This window comes from Nelusetta ayraudi, unplaced genomic scaffold (assembly GCF_046127955.1).
Source record: "Nelusetta ayraudi isolate G7.1 ecotype Tasmania unplaced genomic scaffold, CSIRO-AGI_Nayr_v1 ptg000011l, whole genome shotgun sequence".
NCBI classification, from domain to species: Eukaryota; Metazoa; Chordata; class Actinopteri; order Tetraodontiformes; family Monacanthidae; genus Nelusetta; species Nelusetta ayraudi.
This window is the reverse complement of record NW_027466061.1, coordinates 965,910-980,986: the sequence shown is the minus strand read 5'-3', so window position 1 is coordinate 980,986 and position 15,077 is coordinate 965,910. Positions and strand designations below refer to the sequence as shown.

Here is a 15,077-nt window from a genome sequence, read left to right as displayed (position 1 = left end):
TTCAAGGACTTACGGGTCCTCTTTAAAATGGCAGTCCACCAACCTTGCAATGCAACCAAAGGGAATGTGTCCTCCTTAATAATGAATACAATTCCCTCAAAAAAGATCCTTCAAAACATCCGCCTTGAAAGCAAACCAAAGGAAGTCCTTGACAAACAGGGCGGCTCATCACATCCCTTCTGGCTCCGCTGTTGTACGGAGCAAAGAGCCTTGGATAACCTTGCTACCTCAGCTGCAGCGCAGGGAAATGTCAAGCCCAACGGTCAGCTTAAAACAGCCTCAATCACTGTCAATCTTAGGAAGTCGCTGCCAGCGGACACTGTTTTGTTGATTAGCTCAGCACTGCAGCTAGATTTTTTAGTAAGGCTCCATCAGCAATCGCGTGGGGGCGAACAGGACCGAGTCTTCCCCAAGATTTCTGGCAGTCACATAAAAGCTGCCCAGCGAGTTTGACAAGAAAAAATTAAAATCATGATGCACGGGAACACAAAAGCCATGAAATAATTGCACATGTTTGGTCAGTGTCAAGTGTCAAGTCTCTTAATTGATAGAAGCAACAACAGGGCCTCCAGCCCTGCTCAAAGAAAATTCATAAAGACTGTTGAATTTTCCCTTTTAGCACTGACTTTTGTAAAGGCCAGCGCTCACACATTCCAAAGGAAAGCAAATTAGGACAACATTATTCAAACATCTCCCAGTAGGTTTAGGTGTTCAGTTGGAGTACTCACCAGAGAGTCTCTGATGACCTCACTCTTGTAAAAATCTAGAATGCAATCAGAGAATGATCATTAGAAGAAGTGACAACATTTTCACCTCTGAAGCACAGAGTGGTTGAAAAGACAGTTAGCCTGCCAATCAAAAACTTGATATTAAATGTCTCATAGTGCAAATTAGTCTTAAAATGAAGAGAGGTGTGCTGAAGCAAAACGGCACTGTTAAAAACAATGGAATGTCAATGGGGAGAAAGAAATTAACCATGGATTAAAGAATGCATGGCCTGTACAGCACTATTAGAGTGCGTTAAATCGGAAGGTGTTGACACAAACCTCTAGATATGCGGTCTCCTATACACAGGTGCAGCGTGAAGTAAGTGTCCAGCAGTGGGATGCCATTCTTGTTTACAATGTTTCTGGCCGCGATGCTCCGGAGGTGGCGCAATCGCCTCTGTTAAGTAGAGTGTAAGGGTCAGTCAAAATCAAGCAATCATACCAATGGTGTCAGTGACAAAAAAAAAAAATCTACTAATGTCTAATTTATATATAGCTTCAAAAAAAAATCTAATTGTCATTTAAATCCAGCCATTTAAATAATGAACAGTTTTGTTTGAAAGTTTTGTTTTAAAAAAAATGGGCCATTTAAATAAAGTATTATCATTATGTAGGAAACAACTTTTTTGCTTTTTCTGGTAATACATGTACTAATACACTGTGAAACCCATTAACATAATGATATGTATTTCTTCAAGGATTATGGCACAACAAAAATGTCTGACGTCTCTCTCACAGATGGTTGTGGAGGACAAGCTCAATCAAAGTTGAATGAAACTGCAATATAAATACATTTCAATCTGTTTTTAATTAGAGTATAATGCATAGATGAATAATACATAATACATGGTCAGCTGTGGTATTAGGTATAGTATTATATTACCACAATGTATGTGGAGCCCCTTTTACATGAGTTTAGTCACAGCCTTGTGCTGTCCATGTGGCTGATGATCCCAAACGTTCCGTGAGTTAAGCATGACAACAAATAGTGTTTCACAGTCGGTCATTTAATTTACTCTGAAGTGCTGGCTATATATATATACCACAGTACAGACAGTCCAGACTCAGTCAGATATTTTGAGGGACAGCCATAAACTGGAGTAGCACCATTTATTCAATGTGGGGATTAATCTGCTTCTCATCAAAACACGCTCACTGGATATTTTTCTCACTCGAACGAAGCTCAGAGCGTTGGGGCAGTTTGCTGCAAATAGTCATTTTTGATGTATATGTTGCAAGGTTTGAACATACCACTGGATTTCTCTCCCTTCTTGTTATTGTTCTCTTCTGTACCTGCTGCTGTTCAGACCTTTTGTGCCACCAAGCTTAATATTATAAATATGAGTGTATGTTTCTTTTTATTTCTGATTATCAACTGGGTTGATTGTGATGGTGTTGTGCAGTTTTCCCCTCTGATGAACGAGGTCCGACATGTCTTTGACCTCCATTTCTGCCAATGGTTGACCATGTGACTGCTTACCTGCTCGCACTTACCTGATTTCCTATTTTAACAATGAATGAAATAAACCGACAAACAATTTTTGTTCTAGCCCTGACAAAGCTCCTCTTTGTACGAAGAATATGACATTTTTTTTTTTTTTTTATGACAATAGCCATGGATTAGAAAAGACCTTTTAATTTAACCAGTGCAGTGCTGAAAACGTGCTCTGACGTTGACACTTTGATTCCCAGCAGGCTGAGTTGGGCTGGTACACTGAACGAAAATGGGCGTTTGTGTCAAAAGACAGTGTGTAAACCAAATGTCATACCACACGTCATTTTTTGAGACGCTTTGTTGTCCTAAATATGAATAAGACAGGTTTGAAAACAATCAAATAAGTGATGCAGCCTTGGCTGGTAAACTTTTCTTCCCAGTGCACCACCACAACGACAACTTGCTTCTCCAGTAAACCGGTGGATGGTCTGAATACTGACATGCATTTTTACGACACTAAAAGATGCTGTAAAAAGCCACGGAATTTACTCTTTTTTTTTTCTTTTCTTTTTTAATGTTTATTTATTTTATTGACCAAAACATTTTCAGAACGCGTTGCACCAGTTATTCCATATGCTGTGCAAGTTTACGCTGCACAGAGCTCGGACCTGCCGGTAGTAAAGAAGAAGAAAAACACACACACACACACACACACACACACACACACACACACACACACACACACACAGCTGTGAACCACATGACTTGAAATCAAGCACACACCGCCCAATGTCCCTCAACCTATTAAACGTGACGAGCGACTCATTTGTCTTTCATTTATTTTCTATTGCATTAGCACAGCAAGCGAGCTAACCAGCTAAGTCGCTGGGCTAACTACTAGCTGGCTAGCCCGACGGGCCCTGGCGGCTTGTACTTTTACCAGCAGTTGCAACTCGTGCTATGACCCGGCACATGACCGGCTGGGGCGGATTTCCTGCGTCTTAACGACGACTTCTCGGATATTCGAGTGTTTTCACTTGCCTGCTGGGACGTGAGCTCGACATGCAGAGCCCGTGAGGATGAAGCTCCAGAGTTGGTGACAGAAGCGGTGGGGAGAGCCCGACCGCTGATGGAGTTCATCCTCCCGTAGAAACCTTAGCGGCTCCGCTTCATTCAAATTAAAAGAAACAAACAGACAAAAACACGACACCCAAAGAGGCTCCCTTAAAGTTTACGAAGCTCCGCACAAGCGTACATTTGTGTTGGTTCGCGGCTGTTTGCGCGGTTAAAGTATTGAACCAGCTGTCAGCTACGCCGGGACGTAAACAAAGTAGAAGCTATTTCGCTGCTACATTTGCTTCGGAAATCCGTTTCCGGTGGGGGCGGGCGAGACGGAGGAAACGGATTGGTCCGAGTCGACGTCCATCACCGGAAGGCGGCGGCCTTTGCTGTAGGAAGGCGAGGTGATTGGTCAGAAGACGCGTTAATCTGCTTGGGCTGTTAGTCGGACGCTGTCAAAACTGCGAAACATGAGGAAGTTGCATTGCAGCACAGCAGCAGCATGACATTCAGGTGACAGCCGAGCCGTGGTTGCAGTGGGGACATGGAGTGGTTAAAAGTTACGTTGAATTACAGTTACAGTTTGCGGCTCTAATATATTGTTGGATTATATGCTGTAATATGTAGACTATATCCGTTTGTTGTTCAACCTTTGGGGGGGGGGGGGGGGGGGGGGGCACGTATTTTACATTGAAATTCCCACGGCACACCACCAACCAAATATCTTATAAAATTAAACTTTTTAGATAGTCTTTTAATTATTTTTAATACTCACTCAGTGTGAAACCTGGGCATGTTTAGATGCTCACAAAGATGAATTCCATGGAGGAATTGAGGGAAGAAACTTGGCTTAAGTTCCTTTTAAAGCACCATCACTGAAAATTGGAATAAAATAAATTGGACAATTTTTCACGGCACACCTGACATTATCTTACGGCACAGTGTTTGAAAAACACTACACTACACTATATAATCATACTATGTGGTACCGTGTACCTGCTACTGAACATTTAGTTGTTGTTGTTTTTGTTGTGTGTTATATTCTATTCTATTTCATTTGATACCTTTTCTTTGAACTAATAGACAAATTATCTAATCTGAATTGATTCTGTAAACCAAAAAATAATCAGCACATAAGTGAAATAAAATCAGGAATGTAATGTTTTAACAGCCCACAAATACAGGTCCACACATTTGGACACTGATGCAATCTTTATCAGTTTGGCTCTGGACACCACCATAATCGATTTGAAATCAAACACGCATGACGTGCTTTAAGTGCCAACTTTTCACTTTAGTTTGAAATTATCTTTCAAATTTGGCAAACATTGTAGGAATTTCAAAATGAATTGGACAAATGGGTGTCCTGCTGTTCTAGGGTCAAGTGTGTTCTATTTCCTCATTGTTTTATTTCCAAGGAGTAGAGTTTAAGTGCAGGACACTCATTTTGACATTGACCTAAAGCATTCTGCAAAAACAACCAAAGAGTTTTTCTTTAAGGCAAACAACTAAATGTTCTGCAATGGCCAAGTCAAACACTGAAACGTAATCCAATTGAGCATGCAACTGAGGCAAAACTGACGGGAAAATGCCGGAAGGACAAACAGGAAGGACAGTTGCAGTAGGAGCCTGTGAGACCATCACCAAGAACAAACCCCAGCATCTAGTGATGTCTATGGCTTGCAGACTCCAGGCTGTCATTGACTGCAAAAGATTTTCAATCAAATATTAAAAAAGTGACCATTTGACATATGATTGCATACGTTTCCAATTACTTTTGGTCCCTTACAAAGGTAAAGAGCACATATAACATCTGTTGTAATTTTTATACTGGTCCCCAGATTTAGATTTAAATGCCCTGGAATTAAAACTGGAAGTCTACACCTAGCGCATTCAGCAGTGTTAAAATGCATTGAGTTGGTGTAACTGTAGGTAAATGCTGATGAGGACATTGACACGATGCTGAAAATTGTGCCAATGTCCAAATAGTTAAGGACCCAACTGTGCATTGGAAAAACAACAGGGGGAACTTCCCCATCAGCCCTGTGCCCATTAGGGGGCAGCATTGCACATACCAGGGAATTCTCTCAGGACTTTATATCGGGTGTTACTCTCTCTGTGTTGTGTAGGACTCTTGAGTTTCCACCACATCTACTTCCTCTTAACGCTTCTTCTGAGCCTGTCCCAGCTGACAAAGGTAGGGTTACGCACAGAGCAAGTCGCCAGTTTATTGCAGGGCCACATAGAAATACCAACAACCATTCAAACTCACATTCACCCCCATGACCAATTTAGAGTTCCGCCTCACATGAATTTTTTGGACTGTGGGAGGAAGCCGGAGAACGCAGAGAGAACAGGGACAACAGGCAAGGCAAACACATGTCAAAGGCCTAGTCGTGACCACTCCACCACTGTGAGTCTCAAACTGTGTTGCCCAACTGAGTTTCAAATGTCAAAATACTTCTGTATGATATACCTGAATGTTTATGTTGCAGATCACAAAACATTTTACTGAAATTCTCCATCTCCAATTTTGAAAAAGTTGAGCACATTATAGCCACTAATCTTTCATTACCCTATATTGATAAGTCACATTTATTGAGGGCAACATTCGTCACATTTGTGACGTGTGATCACGTTGGCTTTACATTCACTGCACTGCTACCAGGCTGATATGGCAAACGCTTTAGCTTGATGAAGGGCACATCAGAAGAACGTTGTTTTCACTCTTCCATTTTATCAGTTTTTTATTGGTAGTGTAACACAAGAATAAAACAAAGATAAATAATTTAGGTTCGGTTTTGTATTTCCAAATACTAAACGCTTGTGTGGACGGAAAAGTAGTAATTTCTTGCATTGCAAGTATAAAAAACGAATAAAAACAAAAAACAAAAATCTTCTGAAAACATAAAAAAAAGTTTTATTTAAATACCAGCAGGCAGATGATTCCCCTTATCACAGACATGTCTCAGAGTATATTACTTGCAATTTCATGCGCAAAGATTACACAACTCCTTGTAAGAAGTCACTTTGGTGAAACCACAGGACACTGTGCTCCCAGTGACGATTTTAGACTTTAACGCCTATCAAATAGCAGATTTCTTTTACTTACTTTTGATAATCCTCAGAAATACCCCCCCTCTTCAATCTTACTTTCAAAATAACTGTCAAACCCTGATTTCAGAAATAACGAATAAAAATAAAAAGTAGTAGTAATCACCGATGACGTTGGACTGTGGACTGGAACAATAGAGACATTTGGGAATTTCACAAAGAAATCCAAATGGTTTGAAAATAAAGACATTTAGAATTCTGCTTTTGATTTCTTGTTTTTGTTTTTTGCTGCCACTGCAGCTGTTGAGTTTGTCCTGAGATGAGAAAACACTTGTCCAGCATTAGTACCAGTAGTATATCAAGAGAAATCAAACAACTGTTCAGTCTTGGAAAAATAATAACGTCTAAGGCATTTTTTTGAAGACACAAACCCCAGTCAGTAATCTGGAATACAAAAAGTGCCAAAGAAACATTCATTGATTGAGGCACTGGAATAGACTTCTCTCAGACCTGTTCACTGAATGCAATTAATACTTAATGGCGCTAAACACTTGCATGTTCTGTACATTGATAAAATAAAATCCACATTAGAGCTTGTCCACTCCTGGCTTTGCATACATCTAATCAGGAAATAGCTCTTTGGTTGAATTAATCTCGAGGCTTATTATGCCAAAGGCGGTAGTGGTGTCCTCCATCTGCATTGTCTGTGCATATCGTATTTGGTAAAATCTTAAAAAACTAAGGAATCATATGACATGAATTAGAGAAAATGTTGGCACTTGGTTTAAGTTCATCGTGTTCACATCCTGCTTCATCCCTTGAACTGGTCCCTTCTTAACTGAAAAGATAGTTCAAATGAGTCTATTTTATATAAAGGTACAATGGTTCATTTGGTATAACTTGGTCCAACTGAAACCTTTTAGCCCAAGGACAAACAATAAATTGTCACTTGAGAGAACCACGCCGGTCTGACTCTGAAAAAAGTGTGTTTTTTTGTTGTGTTTTGTTTTTTGTTTTTTGAGGTCCAGTCATTAACAAAATCCAGTGGCAGCGTTACAAGATAAGGAGGACATCGCTCTCTTTCAAGCCAAACCGAGTCTTGTACTTTTCAAAAAGGCACTGGAGGGATTTGATGTACATTTCGTGGTAGAGATTTACCATCTCTTCACTTGGGTTCTCAATTTTTGGCACAGTGATTGGTTCTCCAACTGAAACACAACAGAACACACATTGGCAGCCAAGTTAACCATTTTGGTGCATCTTTCACTATGTTGTTAGTTGTTGTTTCTACAGCACCCAGTCTTACCTATGGTAGTGATAGGATTGCAGTAAGGCACGATTCCCCAGGAGTTTCCAAAGAAGAGGCCACATCCATGAAAAAGGCAGGGGGCAAAGCCCAGGATCTTCTGAAACCTCTTCTGCAAGCTTCTCCAGTAGCTTCCCTCTTCAAAGATCACTTGCTTGTAGGCGTCATTCTCTCCGAAAGAATAGACTGGAACCAGGTCAGACCTGATGAACCACAGCAGGGGAATCCAAGTAGGAGTCAGAAAAATGACATGGCTCTTCTCATAATTAACACATTTAGTTTTGTTTATTTAGTTGATGCTGTTTTCATTATTCACACAGATATTCCTGGTTTAATTTGGCAATAGGATTGTGCAGGAGCACCAAAATGATTGGATCACCTCTGCCACGGGCACAGAAACTGACACAAATAGAGGATGTGACACTCTACCATACAGTTTATCCTTTCCAAACATTTCCAGAGCATCAGGACCCGCTCGAGGGCCATTTTAATTGGACGGCAAAATAGCAAGAATGTGTTTTATTTCACAACTTTAAATTACTTACTTATTGATTTGTTCAAACTCACCATTATTTGGGGGTTGTCTAAACCAAAAATCATTAATTTGTGTAAAATAACCCTATGCCATTTTATGACTCATATTGCTTATCTTAAAATCCTACAAATGCTTGTACAATAATGCTAATTTTATAGAGAGTTAGTAACAACAGTTGGTGTTTCACCTCAACTATAGCACATTGTCTGCAAAGATATCTTCTTTAAATATCTGGAAAAAAGACATTTATGAGCACTTCAGAGAATTTCTGTGCAATTGTTAAAAACAATAAAATATTAACCATTAAGAAGAAGAAAAAAGCCTCTGCAGCAAATTGTATTGCTTGAGCAGCTGCAATTGACTGTGCATACACAGGACTAACAGGACTCATAAGCATGCTATTGGACCTCAAAGTATTTACAAGTATACACAAAGTATACAAATTTGATGTTTAGCTCAAAAAAATTTGCATGTAGTTCAAAAGAGGGAAGCATTTGAAGCTACATCAAATGAAAGGTCTCAAAAATTCACTACTCTAGTAAGTCAGTCGAGCTGGAACACAGAACCATTTGTAACAAACTGTGGTATGCAAACATGTAGGTCAAGTTCTAAGCTTATTTGAATTGTCACCGCTCAGCTTTTGCTACCACTGGGGGTTGTTGAACCAGGGTTGTTTAGTTTATAAAGACAAACTGTGACCAATGAACGTGGCTTAACCTCCTTCCAAAGTTTAATAAAGGCCAAAAGGACTTCTGAGGAGTGAGAACTGTTGAAGAAATATCACACCAAGGTTGTTTTTGCCTTTAGCGACTAATAAATGTTAATAAATCACTGTCATTTACTGAATGAAACATTTGCAATCCAAAGCAACATGTCTTGTGCACTCACCCTTTCTGTAGCGCCAGTCTCACAAAACCTTTACGGTTCTTCAGAGTAACAGAATTCATGCCAGAAGTGCACTGCAGAGACTCCGCGGCACCTCCGATCACAATTATCACAGCATTCCCAGTCCCATTCTGTGACAAAAGGTAGTCTATGGTGTTCTTGTTGACTGGGCAGATACCTGAGAGTGTCAGAAAGGACAAGGCAACATAGAAAAGGGTTTGTTTAGAACGTTCATATTGGTCATTTTGCATATTCAGAGATTCCACTGGTGCTTTGGGGTCCGAGCACCCAGAGCGATCCCTGAGCAACATGTGCTGGTTATTTGGATTAGGAACAGTGTTGACCTGTACCACAATTTATACATAAGCCTTGCAGCAAAGGTAAAAGCATTTATTCATCCTCAGATGTTTGTTCATTTTTCTTCGAAAGTCCAGAGACACCTAGAAAGTCCTAACAGCACTGATTACAGCGTACAATAAAATGTCAAAACCCGAGTACGTATGTACACTATCTGTAGACAAAAAGATAAGGGACAGTATAGCAAGCAACAGACAAACAGAATCTCTACCAATCCAAGGTGAACTGACAAAACAAACGTCTGCTTCACATGTAAAGACTGACAGAAGACAACATGAGTCAAATGCCCTCACCTCCAGACATGAGGTAGTCACGGAGGACGGGCATGCGGAAGTTGCCCGCCAGGGTGGCGAGAGAAGGCTTGATCCCTGGGAATTTCTTGGAGAAGCCCGTGGCTTCAGTTCCAAAGTTGCAGAATGCGCCGAAGCAAAATATGCCGTGCGGATGGTAGCCGAATATGTAGTTCCGGCTTGGCAGCAGGTTGTGGGTTTTAATTAGCTGCAAGACATGGCCATAAAAGTGGGGCAGTGTGAGACAGCTTTCACATAAAGGCGCAATAAGAGACACACATCTGGTGGAACAAGTGGAATTAGAAGTTCCATATTATATCATTTTATAAACTTAAATCCTGTGCAATGTATTACTTCATTTACCAACTGTCCTGAGTTTGAGTTACATGATTTACTTTTTCATTGCCATCTATTTGGTAATTAGAGCTATTAAATTAATGTCTAGAGTTTTGCAGTTTTTGTATGCAGTTATTTTTTTCCATTGATGAGTATATTTTCTTCAAATGTGAGGCAAAGTTAAGTTTCGGCACACAGAGTTGGAATTTGAGTAGGTAGGTTTCAGTAGGATAATGGAAGAATCGTAAAATAATGACAGTATTCAATTTGGTCATCTGTGCAATCAATAGACAATATTGCAGTGTAGTGATGAAATATTTAAAAAGACAATACTTTAAAAAAAATGATTATTTAAAAAACAAAAAACAAAAAAACACTTGTTCAGAATCTTACATAGCAGCTTATTTTGTGTTCTGTCCAAAGTGTGGACTTAGATCCTTCACAATGTGTACATAGAACTCCCTCAGCAGTTGGCCTAACAACTGTTGCATAACCTCATTAGCAAAAGGAGATCACATCCCAGATCTCCACAGTACCATGCCAGGATTGCATCTGGCTGGCAAGTTACAATGGGACAGAAAACTGAACGCAACATTTGCTGTCTTCTATCACCAGAGGCTGAACAAAACACCCATTAGCGCTCAAAAATACTTTTAAAGTACAGAGATAAATTGCATTGATGCTCACATAACCATTTTCATATCAGTTCCACTTCTCCTGACTTGACTTCAAGACTGTTTTGGACTTTGAACCATTTGCTTCCAACTCACATTAATAACAAGTCATACGTGCAGCTATTGCTGAGAACACTGAGGCCAATATGACGGACTTGTGCCAAGTTAGAATATAGTAGCATAAAATTAATATGCACAAGACAAGTGGCTACTTTTTTAAGAATATAATTAACATCTAATATGGTACCTATTGTCATTTCATTGGAAAGTAATGTGTGCAAATTGTAAAATATATACGTATTGAGTAAAAATATTCAGTCACTTGGAATATAAATGTAAAAAAAAAAAACTGCCAGCTGCTATCAGGTATTTAAAGAATTATCTCAAACTGTTGAGACAAACAAGTGGCTGCGTGATACACACAGTACAAATCAATGTGATGGGCAAAGTTCAGCTGTAGACAAGAGACAAACTCTCCTCCTGTTGGCGGTTTAGCTCGTCCACTCTTGTTGGCTACCTTTCCAAGATACTAAACACACAGTCACAAATGTAATTGCAGCAACAGAACACAAGGCTCAGTTTAGTCCGATTAAAATTATTCAAACTGACTGACTGACTGCCAAAAGAACAGCTTAGCATTTCTGTAGAAATGTGTCGACTCCTGAATCTGGCACCTTGATTGACTGATACAAAAAAAAATGCATAAAATCACATGACTGCCTTATTATGGAGAGGAGCTCCCTATCAAGCTTTCTTTTAAACAGCCTCTTAACTGTTTGCCAGCTGACCCACTGATACCGTGCCTGCTTTGCAGTGGCGTGCGTGTGTGACTGATATGGTGGATGGATACAGGAGACAATATGACCTTAGCACTGCACCGCAGCTCAGACTTTAGATCGGACAAAGTCTGGAACTCTGAGCTGATGTCAAGTCACCTTCACAACCAGCCACAGCAAATTCATAGTCGACCTTCAGATAAGACTATTCAGTGTCAGCGTAACGTATGTATGGACGTTGATGGATAATAAATATTACATAATCATATATGTATCTAAATATATATATGTATATGTCAAATGTTCTCACAGAAGGTAGCAGCTGTTATACCCCAGAGATCAGAAAACAAATTTGTTATTTGTCTATTGTGTTTACACAAACCAAAACAGAATTACCCACCCGTATTGGGAAGTAGTCTCTGAAATACGTCCACACCGTCCAGCTTCGCACCCAGCTGGACCTTCTTCCTCCTGTGGAGAACATGTCAGGTTATTTTTGTCATTAATACTATGTAGAAATTGCTCACTCTGGTTACCACGCTGAACGTTTTTCGAAATTTCAAGATCACGTCGATATTTTTTTTTATTTAGACGTGGACAAAAATGACACATATGATGGGATGTACTTTATTGGCTTACCTCTTTTCGGAGTGTTCCAGTCAATAATAAGCCAAGCAGTGTAGATGGCAGCAATGAGCCAGCAGTCGGTCCAAAACATGTAGATAAGCAGCAATGTGCAGGCAGCACCTAGAGCGAGACGTTATAATCCATTAGGGGCAAGAAACAAGATCAGCTGGCTAACCTGGCCTACTTATGACACTAATAAGACTATGGGCTGAGTATCAGAGGTTTTCTTTTGCTTGTTACAGCTCAAGTACAATGCTAAACCACAGTCAACACACTCCCGGCCTCACTTACCCATGGCTAAGAAGGTAATTACCCACTGCAGGACAGAAATGACCTGCAGATGCTTTTCCATCTTGGATCTGCAAGGCCACAATGCCACGGGCAAGTCCTGCAGGGCTGAGAGGATGCTGGAGCCGGTTCCTGGATATCACGAGAAGACACACAGTGCATTTCCATTTAAACAGAAGTCGTGCCGTTATCCTGGTTCCAGCCGAAAACAACCTTGAAATGGGACGTCACCCTGAACACAAAGATGCAAATGTCTTGAAATGCAGCCGTAGGACTTCTACAAGGGTTCCAACAACGAGCTCACTCACCGGCTCAATCGAGTCACATGCCTGTAAAAGTGGGGCCACGCAGCGACAAGTGACAGTGAGAAAGAGCATGCAGACGGATCATGAAATAACAAGAAGCAGTCAAGGTTACACCAGGCAGCCAAGATCGCGCCACCAGGAAGCCAATGAGGAGGAAGATCTAACCAGCGAAACGCTGTCCACTAATCCCATCAGTTCACACTGAAAATAACCCAGCAGCACTTGAGGTGCTGCCTGCACAAGCAGTACTTTACGCCAGGACTCCGCAGAGAGTCGAGCTATCGCCACCTTAATCACAACTGGGAGAGATGGACGGGCATGGCGAGGGTTTAAAATAAATAAATAAATAAATAAAAATACACTGAGAAGTTGTTGAAACGCAATTTTGCAGAGAATAATTCTGCCCGCTAAATTCCAGTGCGATCCTCGAAGCCTCACTGCGAGACCAGATTAGACTGGTTAGCAGAGAGGAGGAGTGAGGACAGACACACTCAAACACAAGACATGAATATCACAGATGATGCAAAGAGTGAAGCAATCTTCAAGAGTTAAAATTAAAGTTGAAGTCCCACTGATTGTCACATCCCGAAGAATGCAAAATTTCTTCTCTGCATTTCAAACCTGTCCTTTAAGATACAAATTAACGCCAGGTCACTTCTCTCCCTTGAGGAGAATTTCACTGCTCTCCTCTTAATTCTCTTTTAAACTGCAGACTCCTCTCATGGTCCCCCAAAATCTACAAAAATCTGAAGTGGTTGAGGAGAAAACTTTCTGTACACTCATTTGGTAATGCTGTCCATCCCGAGGACAGGAGGTTTTCTCACCGCTCTCCCTTCCCCCTCATTGTTAAAATATATTTTAGGGTTATGAACTTTTCCTCACCACACGCAGCCAAGGAAGCCAACTGGATGGGGAGACAGCGAAGCCATGATGCCCTCAGCAAATTTGAAGGCATTTAACCTGATCGGCAGGCTGTGTCACAGACAGTCAGGGGACTAGCAGACGATCAATCAATCAATCAATCAATCAATCAATCAATCAATCGTGTGTTTGGAAGTTTCACGAACTACCATTTAATTACTGGCCGAAAATAAAATAAAACATGTTCTGCCCTTCACCTGTCGGGCGAACAACACCTGGAGAGTGCTCTGTCACTTTTCAAAAAAATAAAATAAAATAAAAAATAGATAAATTCAATCAACGTACCTTTGAGGACGCCAGAGTACGCAGCAAGAATGGTCTTCATAGCTGTTGCTTTACTGGGAGCCGAATGGAGCCGCGACACAAGAAAACACAACGATGTACGCTTCAGCCTGGCCTCGCGGCCGCTCCGTCCCTGCTTCTGGCTGTCTGTCCTTCCGTCTGTCTGTCTGTCAGCCCCGAGCCTCCGCCGATGCCACGGCCTTTAAACCAGACCGGGGAGGAGCCACCGAGCTGACGCTGAAGCGCGGAGAGGGATTAATAACGAACCCTGCAGCGGCTCGGACCTTCGACGAAACGAAGGCACGTACAGCTCTGCGTGACGGTGCGGCGCCTGCTTCGCGTCGCTCTCTATATATGACTCAAGTCACGTGAGCATCCGAATCGATCAGCTGGTCCTCCACCTGGTCCACACTGAGGTGCTGCATTTCCAGCACCTCCAGAGGAAGCCAGCAGAACCCCCACAACTGCCATGTGGCCCCAATGGAACTCTCTCTCTCTCTCTCTCTCTCTCTCTCTCTCTCTCTCTCCCTCTCTCTCTCTCTCTCTCTCTCTCTCTCTTTCTCTCTCTCCCTCCATCCCTCTCTCTTGCTCTTTCTCTCCCTCCATCCCTCTCTCTAACTCTCTATCCCTCCCTCTCTCTCCCTCCATCCCTCTCTTTCCCTCCACCCCCTCTCTCTCTCTCTGTCCCTCCATCTCTCTCTCCCTCCACCCCCTCTCTCTCTCTGTCCCTCCATCCCTCTCTCTCTCTCTCCCTCCATCCCTCTCTCTCTCCATCTCTCTCTCTCTAACTATCTCCCTCCATCCCTCTCTCTCTCTCCCTCCCTCCATCCCTCTCTCTCTCTCTCTCTCTCTCTCACCATCCCTCTGTCTCTCTCTCTCTCTCTCTAACTCTCCCTCCCTCCATCCCTCTGTCTCTCTCTCTCTCTCTCTCTAACTCTCTCTCCCTCCATCCCTGTCTCTCTCTCGCTCTCTCTCTCTCTCTTTTTAGTATTTCTTTACCAACTGGTTGCTCCTACTCATGTTTGGCATAAGAAAGAGATTATGGCCGTTTGCACTTTTCTTGATAATACAAAATATGCCGTCTCAAGAACTCCAAATGAATCATTACTGAATTCCTGCATAATGAAAAACAATACTTTTTTATATGTGAATCAAACTTATTCATGCTGCTTAATCTATG

At 41.5% G+C, this 15,077-nt stretch overlaps 2 protein-coding genes across 2 annotated transcripts in view; both read right to left on the bottom strand.

The window, feature by feature from the left end:
- uvrag (UV radiation resistance associated gene) overlaps positions 1-3,586 on the bottom strand; it is a 47,367-nt gene extending 43,781 nt beyond the window's left edge. Inside the window, exons 1-3 of the mRNA XM_076019901.1 lie at positions 3,244-3,586; positions 1,047-1,164; positions 729-763 (exon numbers count right to left, since the gene is read on the bottom strand). Of these exons, the coding sequence (XP_075876016.1) occupies positions 729-763; positions 1,047-1,164; positions 3,244-3,342 (252 nt within the window). The 5' untranslated portion in view covers positions 3,343-3,586. The remainder of the gene's footprint in view (positions 1-728; positions 764-1,046; positions 1,165-3,243) is intronic.
- A 2,572-nt stretch (positions 3,587-6,158) lies between these two features.
- dgat2 (diacylglycerol O-acyltransferase 2) lies at positions 6,159-14,223 on the bottom strand. The gene is made up of 8 exons (XM_076019893.1): positions 13,901-14,223; positions 12,393-12,521; positions 12,114-12,221; positions 11,875-11,945; positions 9,692-9,896; positions 9,045-9,219; positions 7,622-7,824; positions 6,159-7,523 (listed from the first exon to the last, which is right to left on the bottom strand). The coding sequence occupies exons 1-8, from the start codon at positions 13,938-13,940 to the stop codon at positions 7,369-7,371; spliced, it is 1,086 nt and encodes a 361-aa protein (XP_075876008.1). The 5' UTR covers positions 13,941-14,223; the 3' UTR covers positions 6,159-7,368.
- Between the last annotated feature and the right edge of the window lie 854 nt (positions 14,224-15,077).